The sequence below is a fragment of the Plasmodium fragile genome (genome assembly GCF_000956335.1).
Source record: "Plasmodium fragile strain nilgiri unplaced genomic scaffold supercont1.18, whole genome shotgun sequence".
Classification (NCBI taxonomy): Eukaryota; Apicomplexa; class Aconoidasida; order Haemosporida; family Plasmodiidae; genus Plasmodium; species Plasmodium fragile.
Window position 1 is genome coordinate 45041 of NW_012192598.1, and position 18483 is coordinate 63523.

General features: G+C 44.4%; 2 protein-coding genes across 2 annotated transcripts; one reads left to right on the forward strand and one right to left on the reverse strand.

The window, feature by feature from the left end:
- Positions 1-366: 366 nt before the first annotated feature.
- Positions 367-6197, reverse strand: AK88_01947 (uncharacterized protein; the record flags this gene model as incomplete). The annotated part of the gene is made up of 6 exons (XM_012479582.1): positions 367-1098; positions 2949-3619; positions 4045-4527; positions 4869-4919; positions 5094-5856; positions 6099-6197. 6 exons carry the CDS (start codon positions 6195-6197, stop codon positions 367-369), a joined length of 2799 nt encoding a protein of 932 aa, XP_012335005.1.
- A 1192-nt stretch (positions 6198-7389) lies between these two features.
- On the forward strand, positions 7390-18374 carry AK88_01948 (uncharacterized protein; the record flags this gene model as incomplete). Its single annotated transcript, XM_012479583.1, has 11 exons — positions 7390-7470; positions 7722-8532; positions 9037-9444; positions 9956-10260; positions 10439-11257; positions 13484-13633; positions 13871-14548; positions 14717-14773; positions 14888-14998; positions 15247-16950; positions 17106-18374. The coding sequence occupies 11 exons, from the start codon at positions 7390-7392 to the stop codon at positions 18372-18374; spliced, it is 6393 nt and encodes a 2130-aa protein (XP_012335006.1).
- Between the last annotated feature and the right edge of the window lie 109 nt (positions 18375-18483).

Sequence of the window (18483 nt, forward strand, 5' to 3'; positions counted from 1 at the left end):
ATGGGAAGCATAATGTAGTGTTTGTTACATGTAGGATATAAAGTAGTCTTGCATTATATATACGGAATGTGGAAGAACTTTCCTTTTTTTTTTCCTACTATGGGTTTCCCAATAATAATATTCATCAAAAACTTATTTTATAAACTAACTGTACAACATATATATATACGAACAACTATGTATATTCTGACAAAGTACAAACAATATGACAATGTAGAATTGAACTATAGGGTAAATTCTATAAGGAAAAATGAGCCATATCATACAAGCAGTATACGACATCACAAACAGGTTGATCCTGTAAATAGACGAATAACATATTATAACATCCACATAGTCTACCAGAAGTAGAATACAGGAAGTTACTCATGGTTTCCCCGATAATTTAAGTTTCCAAGGTAATTTTAGTTTGCCTGGTACTTTTGGTTTCTCCGGTGCCTTCTGCTTCTCTGTTACTTCCAGTTCTTTAGGTACCTCAGTTTTCTCGAGTACCTCCAGGTTTTTGTCTGTTTCTGAGGAAGTTATACCGTTCCAAATTTTCTTTAATATATTTCTTCCTTTCTTTGAATAGCAGAACCACAATAACGCGCAGAAATAAATGAGCGCTATAAGTGCGGGAAATGCAAAAAGGGGCCAGTCGGGTCTGTTCCAAACATCGGCGACAACATTAAGCAGGAGATAAACGATCGGGTATGAGCAGGCCTGAATAAATGTATAAATAACTGAGACTACTAATATAAGACCCAACCATCCTTTCCTCCCCATTTTACAACGTTTCAATTTCTGACAATATTCCTTCAGCTTGTCCTTCGCAGTTCCCCCCTGTGGCTTTGTCTTTACATGTCGTGGCTCCTTTACTTGGACCTTGGGTTTTAATTTGCTGCTCATGTTATCAAACATCGTGTTGTTCACGGAATTATCGGTAGACGTATCGTCGTAAAATTTACGTTGACCCCGTTTGCCTACATCCGTTCCATCGCTCAACGATACGGTGGTCGTTCCAACTGTAGTTCCATCGCTAAACGATACGGTTGTAATTGCATCCGTAGTGCCATATGTGCTTGTGACATTACCCGATGATGTACCTAGTGTACTTGCCTAACATGTACAAAAAAAAGGGGGAATATGTGCGAGTGTTGTGGTGTATATAGAATGATATACAACGTGACCATAAATAGGCGGAAGGTTTATCGCAATTATGAAAAAGATACGAGCTTATCATAATAAACGTGAAAACACGCAGGATGCAGTTGTTCTTATCATACACAATCAGCAATTTGCCCAAAGAACAGGACGAAAATAAATATAGATAGTTTCACAAGCAACATCATTGTGTTCCTCTTTTTTCCTTCCGTGTAGAAAATGCTTGAAGTGGCGATATGTTGCGTGTTTATATGTATGACTTATACAACTATTATTTTCGGTTTTTCCACATCTAGGTGTATAAATTATGCGTGTAATACTTTTCTTCATTGGCTAAAGGTGAACATTGATAAAATCAATTTTGTACATCATACACTATTCTTACCTAAATATATAAATATGATTTGAATAAATAGTTCACGTGCACTCTAATATAAAGGAAGAAGAAAGTACGGAAAAAAACGGAAGAACCCATTTTTGGTACATATTATATGATGCATATTACTTAAAGTGGTCAAATATTTTTCACAATTTCAGCACGGGCTCATCAATCATGTCGCCGTTTTAACTGTGTAATGGGAGCAAATTGTATACACCGGATTATGGAATTCCGCAAGTGGAATAACACTTTACTATTTTTAAGTTAGATATATGGGTGAGGAAGTTAGTAACAACAGAATAAAGTATACCCCTTTTACATATAAGAACGGCGACAAAACATTTTTTGCGGTGTAGAGCTGCGGGCTGAAAGTTACATTGTATCAGTGTTTAGAGGGATTCTTACTATGGCCTATTGGCATAAGTATACATGTGTCGTGGCCGTTTATTATTTATAGGGGTCGTCATTTATATCGTTCTGAGATTTATTACGCGTAGTGATAAATAATAAATGCATAAAAGGAGTTTCACCACGTTCTTGTGCGTGTATACCCGCATCTCGATCTCCTTTTTGAAAAAGTGTGAATGGATTTAATTAAGAGTGTAAGGAGCATATATAAATAAAGGATAAGTATGGTGAAATTGTATTATAAGGTTTAGGGCTCAGAATTTAGGATTTAGGGCATAAGATTTTATTATTGCGGAGTTCATGATTTTGAAGTTTCAGGATTGCAAAGTTTCAGGATTGTAAGGTTTCCTGGATTGTAAGGTTTTGTGGATTGCAAGGTTTGCTGGATTGTATGGTTTCCGTATTGCAAGGTTTCAGGATTGTGACGTTTCGGGATTGTAAGCTCTGAGAATTGTAAGGTTCCATGATTTGCGAGGTTGCTGAATACGAATTTAAGATTCGCGGTTTAAGGCTTACTGTTTAAGGATTGTAAGGTTCAGGAATGCGTATTCAGTATTCCCGGTTGCGGATATAAGATTTTGTGGGGGTAAGGTTCGCAGGTTAAGAAGTTTTTGGGGGGCTTAAGTTTTTAGGGCTTATTTTTTTTTCTTTTTTTGTTTTGAAATTTAACAAATGTGTTTAATTACATGTGTATATACATACGAATCCAATACTGTATACCATGACATTTATGTGCACTTTACCCTCTGTGTACCCAAGTATCTAATATAGTGTCGCACCATCCCATCCTTTTTTTCCGCAACTATACGCGTGCTCGAATTTCGGGACGCACATCTCTAGTAAGCTTCTTTTTTTCTGTTTTTTTCTGTTTTCTTTGTCGAGTAGTCCAAATAGTGTAAAGTTGGTGCGCGTTCCTTTTGGGAGCATGGGACGGAACAGTGGATGGCGCATGGCAACGGTTGTGCTTCCATTTTCCACTCGGTATCCCTTGTAGTATGTTCGTTGTGGCTGTACTTACCTTCCATAGGAAGAACGCAATGACCCCAATACCAACAACCGCGGGGATGATCGCGGGGGTGTACCACTTGACAGCTTCCCATTTTAAGTCGGGGAACAGGGAAGGGGTGACAAGTTCAGTGCCGCTACCACCTGCTCCACCACCTCCACCAACTCCAGCACCTCCTCCTCCACCACTACCACTACTACCTCCTCCACCACCACCTGCTGAGGGCGGTTCTCCGCCCATGCCGCCGGGGCCGGTACGGGTTGTACCCGATTGATTTGGGTTCGGGTTCGGTTTTGGTTTGGGTGGATTGAGAGGAGGGGGGTCTTCCTCCTGTTGAATAGGCCCCCCCTTCACTACCGCATTCGGTGCGACGGGTCCTGCACTGGCGGGTTGACTGTTATCAGCCCTGTCAGTGTTTTCCCCTGGAGCTGCAGGTTCAGCCTTTTCACCGGATGACTGAACTGTAGGTGTAGCATGTTCTGTGTTGCCAACGGGTTTTTCCTCCATATGTCCTGTTGTTGTTGTCGCCGGGTGTGCTGTTCCTGATGATGGTGTTGTGGACGCTGTTACTTCGCCTTTACCGTGTTCCGGATCTGGTTCGGCTGGTGGTGGTGGGGCCGACTGTGGTGACTTTGCATGCTCTTGTTGAACCGAAGTCTTCGGTGCACTTGCATCGGCTTGACCTGAGCATTCGAACAAAGGGGAAGAAGGATATGATGAAACTAAAGTTGTGTGCGGTGGTTGGCCACACGGTCCGTCGTTTCACGGTTCACGGGCGTTGGAGAATCGGCCGTAGGGGAACGGTGGGTGGTATGGTGCCACTCCGGGAAAAGACACTCTCTCGGTCTCCCACAACACAAACAACACACAACACAACACACAGACAGTGTGTGTGTCTGTCGACGTCTACATCCTGCGGCCGACCCATCGCTGTCGCTCTGACGCCCCGCTCATTCTCATTCGACGTTTGGTTTCTCTCTCTCCGTGGTGTCTGTCCCTCTCGCCGGAAAAGTTGTTTCTTTTCTTTTTTTCTCCCTTTAATATTCCAGCAGGCGTATTGCCACACAGTGTGCAATGCCAGAAGTATGTTCATGTGAAACACTGTTACCTTTGTCGGAACATTCGGGCGTGGTAATTGGAACAGAGATAGATATTGTAGAATGCCCTGTGCCACCTAGGTTCTCCTGAATACGATCAGCATTCTTTCCAGGGGATGATTCTCCAGCACTGGACACAGTCGTAACCTTGGTACAAGTAGTTTCCTTACCTGTAGTTTTGTCCGTCTGGTCATGGGTAACAGGCTCCTTTGGCGTTTGGGCCTCTGTTCCCTTCTTCCCGTTTTCTCCTGCCGGTGCAGGTGGAGGTGGTGGGGGTTGTTGTCCAGGTCCTGGTCCCTGACCTGGTTGTTGCCCACCTGCCCCTGCGGCCGATGGGGGTTGTGGTAAGGCGTCCGGTAACCCCTCATCATTCCTACCCTTGCTATCTGGTCCGCTGCCTGCCTGTGGTGTGTTCTTGTCCGGGGAAACCGTCTTCGGCACTTCTGGTACCTTAGCTGGTGGTCCTTCCTCTTTCTTCTTCTCCTTCTCCTTCGCTGCAAATGAAGCAAGGAAGAAAAACGACAAAATGATACAACAAGGACACACGTGGTAGAAAGAAGGGGCGGACGGTGGGGTCAAGTAGCGGCAGCAAGCGTACGGTGACATGGTATGGTAGCAGTACAACTTTTATTTGTTGCCGCCGTCATCTCGTCCCGCTGCGTCGTCACCGTTCCATCCGTGGCTCCATCCGTCGTCGCCGCACACCTCGGCTCAACGCAGCCTTGTGCTGTTCCGCAACGTGTGCGTGTTGTTGTGGTGGCATCCATATGCGCAGTCGTACGGTCTACATGGGGGCCGTGCGCAGTGTATTAGAACTTTCTCCCATCGGTCTTACCTGACGGTTCCTGTGGTGTTGTGCCGGTGGCGGGTTTGGGGGCTCTAGGATCTGTAAACAATGGCAAAAAGTTGTAGGGAATGCCTATGTTATCTTGTCCTTAGGGACCTAGAATCCAGGAAGGTCTTGTGGTATGTTGTTGCGTTCTCCTCTTCTTGTTTTTTCATCCCTTCCTACTTTATCCTTTCCCCTTTCACTGCTCTATGCTTCTTCCCCCGTCCTTACCTTGCACCTGAATGTCCCCTCCGTGGCCGTTCGCTTTGCGTTCTATTTCACGCATTACTTCGTCCAGTACACTTTTCGCTCTTCCTTTATCCTGCGCTGCCTCCATTATTCTTTTCCTCTCGTGTTCCGTTATTTTCGCCTCTTTCTCTATTAATCCCGCTACATCTCTTGCAGTGCTGTCCTTCAACAGTTTAACTACATCCGCATCTTCACTATCTTTTTTCCCTGTCTCCGTCGTTATATTTCCTGGTTTACTACATGATCTGTTTGCTCGTGTCCCACCTAACCCTCCAACGGATGTTATTCTCCACTTATTTATCCATTCACCCATCGTTCCAGCAACAAACTTCGTGCCAATTGTCAGGCTATCATAATCAAGGCCCTCACATTCTTTGCTGTTACTCTTGCCCCCAAGCAGGACACTTATTTTACTCATTTCCCTTGACACCTGATTTATAATGTCCGTTGCTGCACAGTTGTGCTCAAATAACTTTATTAATGTCACATTCCCTACCACACATTTGAAATAGTCCCTCCAACGCGTCTGCCCGGCATTTAGTTCTGTCACACCCTGGACTACTTTTGCCGTGCCATCCATGTATACAAATATTTTCACGATGTGCCGGCATATCAGCCTCTGTAGTACCAACGTCGGGGCTTTCCCATAGAGTGCCTCGCACACCGCACTCTCCATAGTATTCTGCTCTTTAAATTTATCAGTCAGCTCCTTGAATAGTTTTTCTATGTCGTCCCAGAGCATATCCTGTAAATATAACAACACATGTCCACAAATATATGCTCTGTCATCCTTTCCCTTTCCTGACTGTTCCTAACACAGAATCAATGCTATTCTCTTGACATATATTGTTCACTCTGGTGAATTAACAACATTACTTTATAATGCATGAATACTCATCGTGCGCCCAAAATACATTTTATACTTCTGTTTGTATACAATGACCACTATACACTGAATTATCCTATTAGCTCTTTATAATCACTTACACTGAATTCACTCTTCCTTCCTTGGCCTTCTCCCTTATCAGATCCTATTTGTCTCTGTTCTACATACTCCACCAAGACTTCTGCCAAATTTTCAGCCATGATATTATTGCTATGCTCATATATAATTCCACTTCTGCTGATATTACCATGACGTCATACTAACCCAATACGTGCGTACATATGTTAATATTGCATATATTCAGTCTTCACCCTATGCGGACTTAGAACATATGCACACAGTAGGTTGTTAATATGCCGTTGGACACGCAGCCGCTGATTCTAGTATTCCACCATGAATTGGACATAGTACTAACAGACAGATAAACATAAAGTAAAAAAAGGAAAAAAAAAAGGAAAAAAAAAAAAGAAAGGATAGCAAAAAATAGGAAAATACTACACACCGTCATGAATAACCGCCTCCCCCCTTCTTCACTAAACCCCTTCACACACTGTCTCTCTGTGCGCGTACACCTAAAACCGAACAACAACATCAATTTGTTCTGCCGTCGTTGACGCCGTTATTGCTGCCCCACACAATATGTTTGTTCCTTCTCCGCCACCCCGCTCTGTCTGCTGCTGCTCTATGCTCCCTCTCTGGATCCCTCACTCCGCTACTTCGTCGAATCGTTCTTACACTCGGCTACTTCGTCGCATGCGTTTGCTCGGAGAGACAATGCTCCTCGTTCCTACGAGGATGCGACAACGACGGAAGAAAAATTGTTGTTGTTGTTATACTGCGGTTTTTAGGTGTACGCACACACAGAGACAGTGTGTGTGACAGGCGTTCAGTGGAGACCGGTGTAGAAAGGGCGGGGGGGCGTTGTATTCATGACAGTGAGTAGTGATTTTTATATTTTTTTTCCTTTTTTTTTTTTTTTTTTGTTTTCTAGGCTTTTGTTCCTTGTTTTTTTTTGTCTTCTCTGCCGGGGGGACATTCTTCATGTGTACAAGAGAGAAAGAGTCTGCTCTGTATTGTGTACAGCATGTTGTTAAGAATTTGTAGGGATGTGTTGTTTGTGCATCACTTTTTTTTTCTTGTTTCCCTTATTTGATTTCATTTTTTTCCTTCTTCCAAATCCCACGCGTTATGGGATGTGTGCTTAACTTCAGATAGGGGATAGTTTGTTAATGGGACATTTTTCAGAAGGAACCCTATAAGGCAAGACATATTCAATTGCCTAAGAAACTGCATAATACGTAATAGAATATTGTGCGCATATTATACTCAAGCCGTTATCTGAGAGATCATGATATCATTCGTTCCATTATATTGGTTTATGGTTGAGACAATATGTCGTATGAGACGTTAGGGGCTTTATTAGCACAATATGTGCGGGCAAGGGCACTAGGGGGGGATGGAACAGGATATATGGTAATTTATTGTGAGGGAAAAATGGAGACAGAAAGCGCCTATGCATATGCATGTGTATACGTGGACGATACACAGGGTACTCAGTTTGCATCATAGATATGTTCACGTTACTTGAACGGGACGCATATGCCCGATGTGAGCATAGGATCCCAGAATTAGAATGTAATATAGGACAGGGCAAAGTGAGCATCGTCCTGTGAAAATATCAAAATGGAATATATGTATTCGCCTTCGCCTTACTGCAATTGTAGACAAGTTTATGGACAGATACAAGAGCGCTGCTCACAGAATTTGTGGCAAGTTTGGAAGATGACAACCTAGACAGCTATGCAGCTAATTGTTTGAACGCGGGTTACAAGTATCCGGGGTATGAACGACCAGTGTACGCGAGGACGGTGGGCGACAGACTTATGTGCAGACTCATGACAGGAGCATTATATTTCATGAATGGGTGGCGCCCGCAGTCCAGCGGTTCGAAAACTAACGACCCTAATAATGAACCGTTGAAGGAATATATAAGGTGCGCCATAGTAAATATATTTATGTCCATACTGCTGGCAACTCCATGCAGAAGTAAAATGGGCATACATAATGCATGGCACACCATGAAACAGCTGGAAGACGGGCCAGGGGGTGGTTTAATAACCACAAGTAAATGTGGGCAGGGAGTGTTTGAAAACATACAAACACAGAACTTCGACATGGGAACAGAGATTAAGGGATGGTTAGAGAACAACAAAAGCTTGACTCAAAAATTTGCAGGGCCACGCATACAACGCATATGTACGAAAAAACTAGAAGAACTTGACGGGGCCACGCAGGGTAAACATAAGATGGATGAAAAGATAGAACTGAAGAAAGAGGAGACGCAAGTTATACAGCAATTAGGGAAAAAAATCAAGGTATTGGTGCGGAAGCTGAAAAAAGGAGTAATGCAAAACGCGAGGGAACATGCTAAATCCCCAATTACTCACTATCAGGCCGAAGACTCCGACGACGACCATGATGAGGACGACGACGATGATGAGGACGATGATGACGATGAGAAGGCGGACGCGAATGGTAAGAACAGTAAAGGAACAGAGTGCTACTAATACGGGCAAGAGCAACACGCACAGTACGCACACGGCCGCATATTAACACGGACGGCACGGACACGATCGCCACCAATACGACTGCGCATACGCATGCCGCCACCACAAACGCAACGGCCACAACAACATGCATGAACGGCGGAACAACAGCACGGTCCCTTCGTTGAGCCGAGCACGGCGGCTGCCACAACGGCAGCAGTAGCGGCGACGAGGGACACAGGACGACGAGATGACGGATCGGCGAGCAGGGACGGCGACAACAAATAAAAGGGTACTACTACCATGTATCCACCTCACCGTACGCTTGCTGTCGCCTCACCCAGTCCACCGAGTCCATCTCGGCCCATGCAACGCGCCGACTGTGCCCGTCGTCGAGCCGACCACCGTTCCTTCGTTTTTGATGAGTCCCCTCCGCTTTTTTCTAACACCTTCCTCTACTTTATCATCTTCCTTCTGTCTTTGTTCTTTGCAGCTGCACCAGAAGATAAAAAAAAAGGACAGGGCGCCAGCGCCTCATCGAATGACGAAGTAAGACCACCTGCGCCGCCACCGAAGCCAAGATCACCATCAGGAGGAGGAGTATCAGTACCCAAACTCGAGGATACCGGAGGCGGCAGGTCACAGTCGGGGTCGCCACCAGGAGCAGGATCGGCACCACAAGTACCGGCATCCCCAGTATTACCAGCAAGACCACCACCACCACCTCCACCACCAGACAGTGGAGTAGGAACAGAGGGACCCAAGGGAGCAGGACAACATCCTACGCAGGTACCCACAGAAAGCAAAGGTAAGGAAACTACGTGCCCCAAGAATGTTAATGAGGAAACCTTAGGGACCGGAAGAGTTAGCATTGCATTTGTACCTGGACCTGAATGTAAAGGTAAAGGGAATACCACCCCTGAGTACTCCACTTTACAGAGTAGCAAAAACAGTGTCCTCAGCTGACAGTGTTCATCACAGTACACGGATCCATGTCCCAAAGAAGGGAATAGTAGTAAAAAACAAAAAAAAAAAAAAAAAGAAACAACAATTCTCCGGAGAGAGTGAGAGACAACACGGAGAGAGAGAAACCCAACGTCGAATGAGAATGACAGCGGCAGAGCGACAGACCGAACGGTCGGCCGCGCGCTGTACACGTCCAGGTAGAGACGTAGAGACGTCGACGTAGATGCAGACCGACACACACACTGTGTGTGTTGTGTGTTGTGAGTGTTGTGTGGGTGCGACAGAGAGCGAGCCTTTTCCCGTGGTGGCACCAGCCAACCACCGTTCGCACCGTGGCCAACCGTGAGCGATGGACCACAACAACCGTCGTCAGCCGACCGTGTGGGCAAGCATCCTAAACATAAGTTCAGTGTGCACACGTTTCTTCCACCTACCTGACTCTACAGGTACTGGGGAACCGAAGGATCCGAAGAGTACTTCCGCGGCGGATCCATCACCAGGAGCACCATCACCACCACAAGGCAAGTCAGACTCAGAAACACGGTCACCACAGCCCGGCTCTGAGAAACCCGCCCCGGCTAAACCCGCCCCGGCCAAACCAGTAGCGGCGAAACCGGTGGCAACGAAGGAGACGACGTCATCGGGAACGACGTCAACGACGATGAGGGCGAAGACCGAACGGGAGGAGTGTCTGGGGAAGAAAATATCGGAGTGGAAGCCCAGGGCAATCTACGTGGGGCATCAGTATACTGTAAGTTAGCGTAAAGAGAGAAAGGAACAGGAATAAAGGGAAAGACATAGGAATAGAAGGCAACGATAATTTATTCATAAAGTTACATGCATATGTGCAGGTATCGACGCATCCGACGGGTAGCATGGAAGTGAAGTGTTTACACGCATATTTTTTTATTTGCATGTGCAACATTTAGGAAAAAGATTGGGAACCCGTGAAGAAGGTGTTGGAGGAGTTTATTGCACATTTGAGGGACAATACTGATAACTTTGACGCACTTGGTGCCAACTGTGACAATAAATCTTGGAATGATATGAACGACGTTACATACTATAAGGCACAGAGGGTGCCCGATATGATGCGGTGTAGAATCATGTCGGGAGCCTTGTGGTTTGCAAACCAGCCGGGACACAATGAGGACGTCAACAGGTTAAGATGTGAAGTGGCCCATGTTTTGGGGCACTTATTGAAAACCAAGTATTGTGAACGTAAGACTCCGTTTACAAGAGGTACAGAGTATGCTTGGCAAACATTCAAGAATATGCAAAGCCAAGGGCAAAGTGGACATGGAGCGCTGCAAGGCCCTGTAATGGACGGAACGTGCACAATGTGTGGATATGTAGGTCATACAAGGAACATAACAGCAATAAATTGGAAGATAGCAGAATGGTTATTGTATAATGCCGGAATAATGGAAGAAATACAAAAAATGGAGCGCGATTGGCCCTGTGAGCAGTATTGGGAAAAGTATATTCAGGAGAACGCAAAAGAAGGAGAGAGAGATATCAGTAAAATTTTGACACAACCTGGAATTCAGAAGATGCAGGAAGTAGAGAAGGAAATAAGGGACGAAGCAAAGAAGGCCTTTGAGGGGGCGAAGGACAAGGTGCAGCAGGAAATTGATAAACACACAGGTACGAATACGCATAGTACGGATACGAATAGTAAGAATACCAATATGACATGTATGAATACGAGTATACAGTCGGATACGAATAATCGTCCGGCACGTACCGTACGAATAGTATGGACGCCGCCACCAACAACAACACGCAGGCGGGGAGAACAACGCGAAGGCCACAAACACGCACACCGGGCAACAACAACGCACATGTCTGCGTTGAACGTCCACGACGGCAGCGGCAGCGGTAGCGAGATGACGGCGACAACAAATAAAAGTTGTACTGCTACCATCCCATCCCTGTGCAGGCAGTCCACCGAGTACACTCCATCCAGACCTATACATCGAGACGACCGCATGCCCACGAGACCTACCACCCCCTTTCTTCCTTCCTTCCTCTTTTTCCTTTCTTCTTCTTTTTTTCGCTCCTTTGTTTTCCTTCTTCCTTTCTTTTTTCCTCTTATGCCCAATTTTTCCCGTAAGCGTCTTCCAAATAGATACGGGGAAACGCAAAGGAAAATGAGGAAACGGGAAAATTTTTAATGCTTTTATGTTTCCCCTAAGAGGGCCACACGTTCCTTCCTCATTTGTTATTTTCTTTTCTCTATGGAGAGTTTTTTCATTTGGGCTTATTTTTTTTTTTTTTGCTGCTTAAACAAATCTGTAGAGAGAACAATTTTTTTTTTTTTACTCTTAGGACCTAAGGATAATAGTACAGACTTTTTTCTTTTTTTTTTTTTCTATAGGAACTATGGTTATAGCAAAGCTTTTTTTTTTTTAACCTTCGTTACTCTTATTTTCTCTTTTATTTTATTTTTTTTTTCATTTCCTTTTTATTCTGTTTCCTGTTCCCTTTTTTTTTTTTTTTTTTTCCATTCTCCGGGTGTGCTCTTTGTGATGCTTTCATCGAGCTGCCATCGTGCGAGCGGCGCGGGGCAGGGCAGGGCGAATTTCTTCCACGCGCGTCCCTCACTCTTTTTCTTTGACATACTTGTAATGTGGCATATGTGGGCCAATTCATATATTATTCTTATTATGGGATGTATGGGGTACTTTTCCCCTTTTCCTTTACTTTCCCTCTTTTTCTCCTTATCGGAGACTTCTCGGTGCCATGTGTTCGAGGCCTTATTTTTTGTGTATAAGTGTTCCGATTCGGGCGTACAGAAATTTTTTTTTCTTGTTTCTTTGCTTCTTTTCTTTGTTTTTTTCTTCTTCCATTTTTTTCTTTTTTTCCTCTCTTTTGCTTTTTTGTTCTTACTTTTGCATGTTTTTTCTCGGATTTTTTGTTGTTAATTTCGTTGCTTCTATTATGTGCACTTTTTTTGTATGCGACTCTTGTACTATGGGCTTGTGTTGTATGTAGCTTTTATTTTCCGAACGTTCCACTTTTTGGAATAAAGGTACCTGCTGTCACTCCCACGCTTTCCTGCCTTTTAAGGGACCTCATTCGGGGGGGTGCTCCTACTCGGGTGTATAAAAGAAGTTTTTTTTTCTTTTTCTTTTTTTTTTTTTTTTTTTTCTGCTTTCTCATTCTTCTTCGTTTTTATCTTGTGTTCCTTTGTTTCTTTCTTTTTTTTTTTTTAGTTCGTATTTGTCGTTTGTTTTGTTCGTATTTTTTGTTTTTTTTTGGTTCATATTTGTTGTGTTTTTTTTGTTCTTATTCTAATAGGGCTTTTATTATATGAGCCCTTTTTTTTTTTTTTTTTTTTTGTTTCCCTTATGTTCCAATAAGGATCAGGTGCTTTCCGCAGCACGTTCCACAGCTCGGTCTCCAGCGTTCTCTACGCCCTGCTGCTTCTGTAGCTGCTCGTATGTTTTTTGTTGTTCCTTGTGTTGCTTTTGTTTCCTTGCTCTTTTACTACTTCCCCCTGGTGGAAGTGAACGTGGAAGTGCAAGTAGATACATATTAGAAACGGTATTGAAATATTTTTTTACGTGCATGTATATGTATCATCCGGTTCATGCATGTGGTGTACGTCGTTTTTCTGAATACGGGCCGCAGTTTCCGCGCATGAAGGACCGGTATAAACATGTAGTTTTTTCCTATGTAATGTTGTTGTTCTTCTTCCTTCTACACTGTACAATACACATACGTATATGGGCCCACATGATAAAGCAACTTGTAGGATGATTCCGATGTTGTAGAAAAATTGCGTAGGATGACGACGACGACCTTATTCTATCGAATGCATGATACAGGAGCAACACAAACGAGAACCATGTGGGACGGAAACCGAACATAAGGGCAAGGTGCGCAACATGTGGAACATGCCAAATGTAGGACTGATGTATACTTTCTGTTAGAAAGAGGCGCTCTTCCTTTCTGTCTGTGTACAACAGATTAAGGGACATATAAGAACTATCCAGGAATTAAAGTTATATAATGGAAGGCACACGGACAATATGGATTACGAGTTACTGAAAGAAATACTATTGTTGTATATCAAGGAAAACAAATTAGGAGCACTAAACCCAAGGTTACCGCAAATAGTAAGGCTAAAAGAATACATAGTTGAACAAAAATATAAATAAGGAATGCGTAGGCGTCAGTGTAAATTAGTGAGACTACCACACGCACAATATATAAGTAGGGCTTATGAAACTCCACTATCACCTAGATACATGAAACATTGATGTAGAATAGTGATATGTGAATACTTCGGTCATGTACTGCAGAATATGGCAGCAGGGTATAATTAATATATATGTAACATATGTTCCTTGCAGAAAACATTAATAGACAGTATACCGGCGCACTATGGAGAACTCATGCAACATATGAGAGACAAGAGTTGGATTGGGCCGTACGGTTCTAACTGTAGTAGCTTGTCCTTGGAGTATTTGGACGAACAGGAGAAGGATAAACACCGATCCAGTATGACGCTGACTCAGGATGATAGAACTGCATGCACCTCAATGACAGGTGCATTACTGTTTGCTAATGGGTGGACTATGGCAGGAACGTGTAAGCAAAGAACTAAAGTTGGTGTAGGGGACACTGAGGCATTTGTGAAGTGTGCTTTAGCAAATATATTTATGTACAAACTGGAGGAATTTTTTTGTGATGCAACGCGGGGTATAGACTACGCATGGTATGTAATGAAGAAAATGGAGTTACCTAACATGCAAAATTTAATTATGGATGGGAAATGTAACAGGGACATGCTTGGATACGGGGGTGGATGGAATGCACAAGCAAAAAAAAAAATTAAAAGTTTGCTAAAATCCAATGGAGACATAGTAAAAGGGATAGAGAGGCAAGGAATAAGGAAAGACTGTACAGGACCAGTGCAAACTGAGCAGCCCGATGTAAACAAGAAAGAAGGACACACGGAAATACAGCTGAAGTCGAAGAATACGACGGACACTAAAAATGGTAAGCACAAAACTGTCCGAAACACGTTCGTAAGAACACATGTGCGTCCGGACAAAACACATGCGTCGTGATGAACATACATCCATGAGGAGAACGTATTCGTGCATCACGAACATGTGACTGGGCAAAACATTCAAAAACGTGCTCAGAAAAGGGAGACGGGGATGATTCTTAGAACAACATCATCCCCCTCACAGTCCGTCTTCCTCAAACAAGTAGAGGAAGAAGAGTACGACGGAAGAAAAGGCACAGACGTACGTTAATGTGCGTCCATCTGAGTCTTTTGCGGAATTTACATAGTGTACAGCATTCATAATCTTAACCCTTCATTCATTATTTCGTCTTGTACAGTCACACCGCAAGTAAAGGCAGGACCCGGATCGGGGGGAGCCATGTGGAACTATTTAATATTATTATGGGATAAGTTTATTGAGAAAAGAGATATAGGGGTAAAGGAGAACAATATCAAGGACTGGGTGGTAAGTTCAAGTATATGAGGAATATAAAGAAAGAATTGTTTTGTATTATGCAACAGCATTAGCAGTAATTAGCGAATATGTTCGTGAGGTGTGTGTATTCATGTTGTGAACTACTACAATTTCTATAAGACCCGGAGGAACATAAATATAAAAAGGGAAGTATAATTATGTACAGCATTATATAGGCACGTACAGTGCAGAAGGGAATATAATTCATACAGGCATACATAAGAACTATATGCATGTAGGATATTTTCTGGACAAATGTAGAGAACAAATGGAAGGACTTTAAGGATTACATGAAGGACATGGAACATCAGGGTCAAATGAGAGCAATGTGTGATGTAGAGGCTGACCCAGACACTGATGAACCGTTGGATGAAAAGGACAAGGATATGTGTGAATTAACACTAATAGCATTACATTTTAAGCATGGGATTGATATAAACGGGACCCCTATAAGCCGGACCTACACGGACGAAAAGGAGAGCAAGATAGACCTCTATATGAGATGTATTCTAGTAAATATATTTATGAAGAAAATAATGGGCATGAATTGTTTACAGGGACCTGGTGGACAGTTTGCATTTAATTTAGCACATGGCGTTCTTGGAGATGTCAAAAAAAAGAAGGTAGGTAATATTTCCTGTGAAGAGAAGGACGCAGGGGAAGGGGGTGTGAAGGGAATAACAGCGGAAAATAGAACTTTCTGGGAAATAATGCAACGATGGCTCGTCGCCAACAGGGTTAGACTAAAGGACGGGGATTATGGAGTACTGGGGGCGGATTGTAAATTGGAAAAAACAGGGAGTAAGGAACAGCAAGACAAGGCACGTGAATTGAAAAAGAAAGTGCAAGATGAAATGGAAGAGGTTGGGCAGGATATGGCGAAGAAGATAGAGAGAATACTACCCAAATTAAAAACATGTAAAACTAAAGAATGTGTGAAGACTATAATAGAGGAAGAGAAACAGAAGGACTCTGTTCCGAAAGCTCCAAAAGTAAAAGGACACGGACAGTCGGGATCACCAGGGCCGTCACAGGGCACACAGGTAATATCAGCACCAAGCGGGCCAGATAAAAAGGAAGGATCGCAGCCTGCCCAGAAAGAAGCAGAAGGAGCATCATCACCGAAACCGGTTGAAGCAGAACGGGCAGGAAGCTTAGGGAACGTTGATGAACCGCCGCCACCGGCACCACCACCCGTATCGGCATCGCCGGAACCACCAGCAGAAGCACCAGCGGCAGTAGCACCGAAAGAAGAAGAACTAGCAACAGGAGCATCAGCATCAGCACCTGAAAAGAAGAAGGACCAGGTGACACCGACGGAACCATCATCTGCAACTGCCACCCCAAGCCCAGCTCAGTCAACGCAAACACCTTCCACACAAACACCGGATACTTCAGGAGAGAACACAGCTACCTCGACCGAGGGTACAAGTGATATTACAAATGATAAGTCCGGTAGCAAGTCCAAGGATATCTCACCGCCCTGGAACCTCGATCATGACGATGATTTCTGGACGTTCATTAATGGTGTTCCCCCCGCTAATATTACCCCCCGAGGTTCTGACACGGGTGCATCCGATCCTGCTTCTGCCTCAGTACCCACCGTCCACGGTACCAGGGCAGCAGGTAGTAAAGTAGGGGGAAAAGGTGCACGAGGTGGACCCCAAGATAAAGCTTATACCGGCGACAGTGGTGTCCCGCATAAAGTTCCTGGTCTGTCCTTGGATGACCCTGGCATCTCTGAAGGTCGTAATCCTGGTGGTGGCTTCGCCCAAGGCAGGCCACAATTTATACACTTAGATACGACAGGTAAGGCGCCCGATAAGAACCCCGACAATACTGTCCTCCCCATCTTTACTGCGACAGACATCTTCCTTTCTACTCCTGTTCTTATCTTCTTTGCATGCGTCAGTTCCCTTATCCTGCTCTTTTTCCTTGGCAAAGTAAGCACACACAACGCACAACCACATACGACGCGACACCGTGTATGCGTATCCGCAATATGTACCATAGAAAAATGTGTTTCTAAGGGGGCTGTTCAGACCATCCTAACACAAATGCACTCTTCTACATCGTCCTTCTTTTTCTTGTTTTGTAGTACTTTGCGTACCTCGCCAAACGACGACGAACATATCGCACCGTTCGGGACGTGCCGTCACCGCCACTCGACGAAGAAATATTGGAGCATCTACAACGCGGCGAGCCGCCACCCGATTACGGGTACACCTTGATTAGGGATAGGCAGCCCGGCAGATTGCCCGCCGCCCGCCGACGACGTCACGCATGCGTGAATAAGCGCACCATCATCGAGCTACATTTAGAAGTGCTCAACGAATGCGAGACGGCCGCGTGGGAAAACGTCAAAGACGACTATTTGCACATACTCGTGCAGGAGTTTGCGCAGGATTTGATGCGGGACGAGGCCACGAATAACAGTATCTTGGGTGTTTCTACGTCAGACCAGGCTTTATCAGGGATCAATGTTTCATCCACCGTGGATCCATCCACTGACTTCGACGGAACGGACGCATCTCCACGTAACGCAGAGCACCCCGATCCATGCAGTTGTATGGAAAACATACAGTTAGCAACGGACCCTTGTCGACCTAACGAAGACGACCCCGATCCATGGAGTTGTATGGAAACTATAGAGTTAGGAACGGACGCTTCTCCACCTAATGAAGATGACTCCGATCCATGGAGTTGTATGGAAACCATGCAGTTAGAAGAGGAACAGAGTCCTCCCCTTACAGGTCCCGGGGACGCGACTTCGGACTGCACCCAATGGATCCCTTGGATGGAAAGTAACAAAAGTATACTACGGCAATGTAAGGATCAAGAGTGGTTTAATGCCCTCAAATCGGAATGGAAACAATACGTGCGTGAGCACATTGCGGAACAACAAGACAACGGTCACCGTGAACTCCGTGAAGCAGCCACCCTGCAGATGAAGTATCTGCGGTTGTGGAAACAATGGGTTGCCCAACAACATCGGCAAATGCGTATGTATAACGCGGAGGAGTGGTTTAACCATTTATTAGAACATATCGAGGAGGAGAAAGTAGTAATATACGGTAACGCTGAAGTACCAGAAATGGAAAAAATAGTGCACGCCCATGACGAGTCCCAGGTGCCGGAACAACAAATCCATGTAGAAACGCACGTGGCCGGTGAACATATAGCGTTGGCGAAGGTAAAAGACCCAGAACAACAGCACGACCACCATCCGGAATTGCGATATACTGAGGAGTTAACTGCTCACAAACTTTTGATGCTCCTCCTCGCCACCGTTATAGAAGAATGCGAAATCGAGAATAGTATGCAGGATAGGGAGTTATATGTGGATGACCTATTGGACAAGTTGTGAGAAGTAGAACAAGGGATCTATATGTTGTTCGCGTGACAACTCCTGTCCCTGTAAATGCTGTTGTAGTAGGCTATGCATCCTTATATCCGTTTATGCTATGTTCTATATA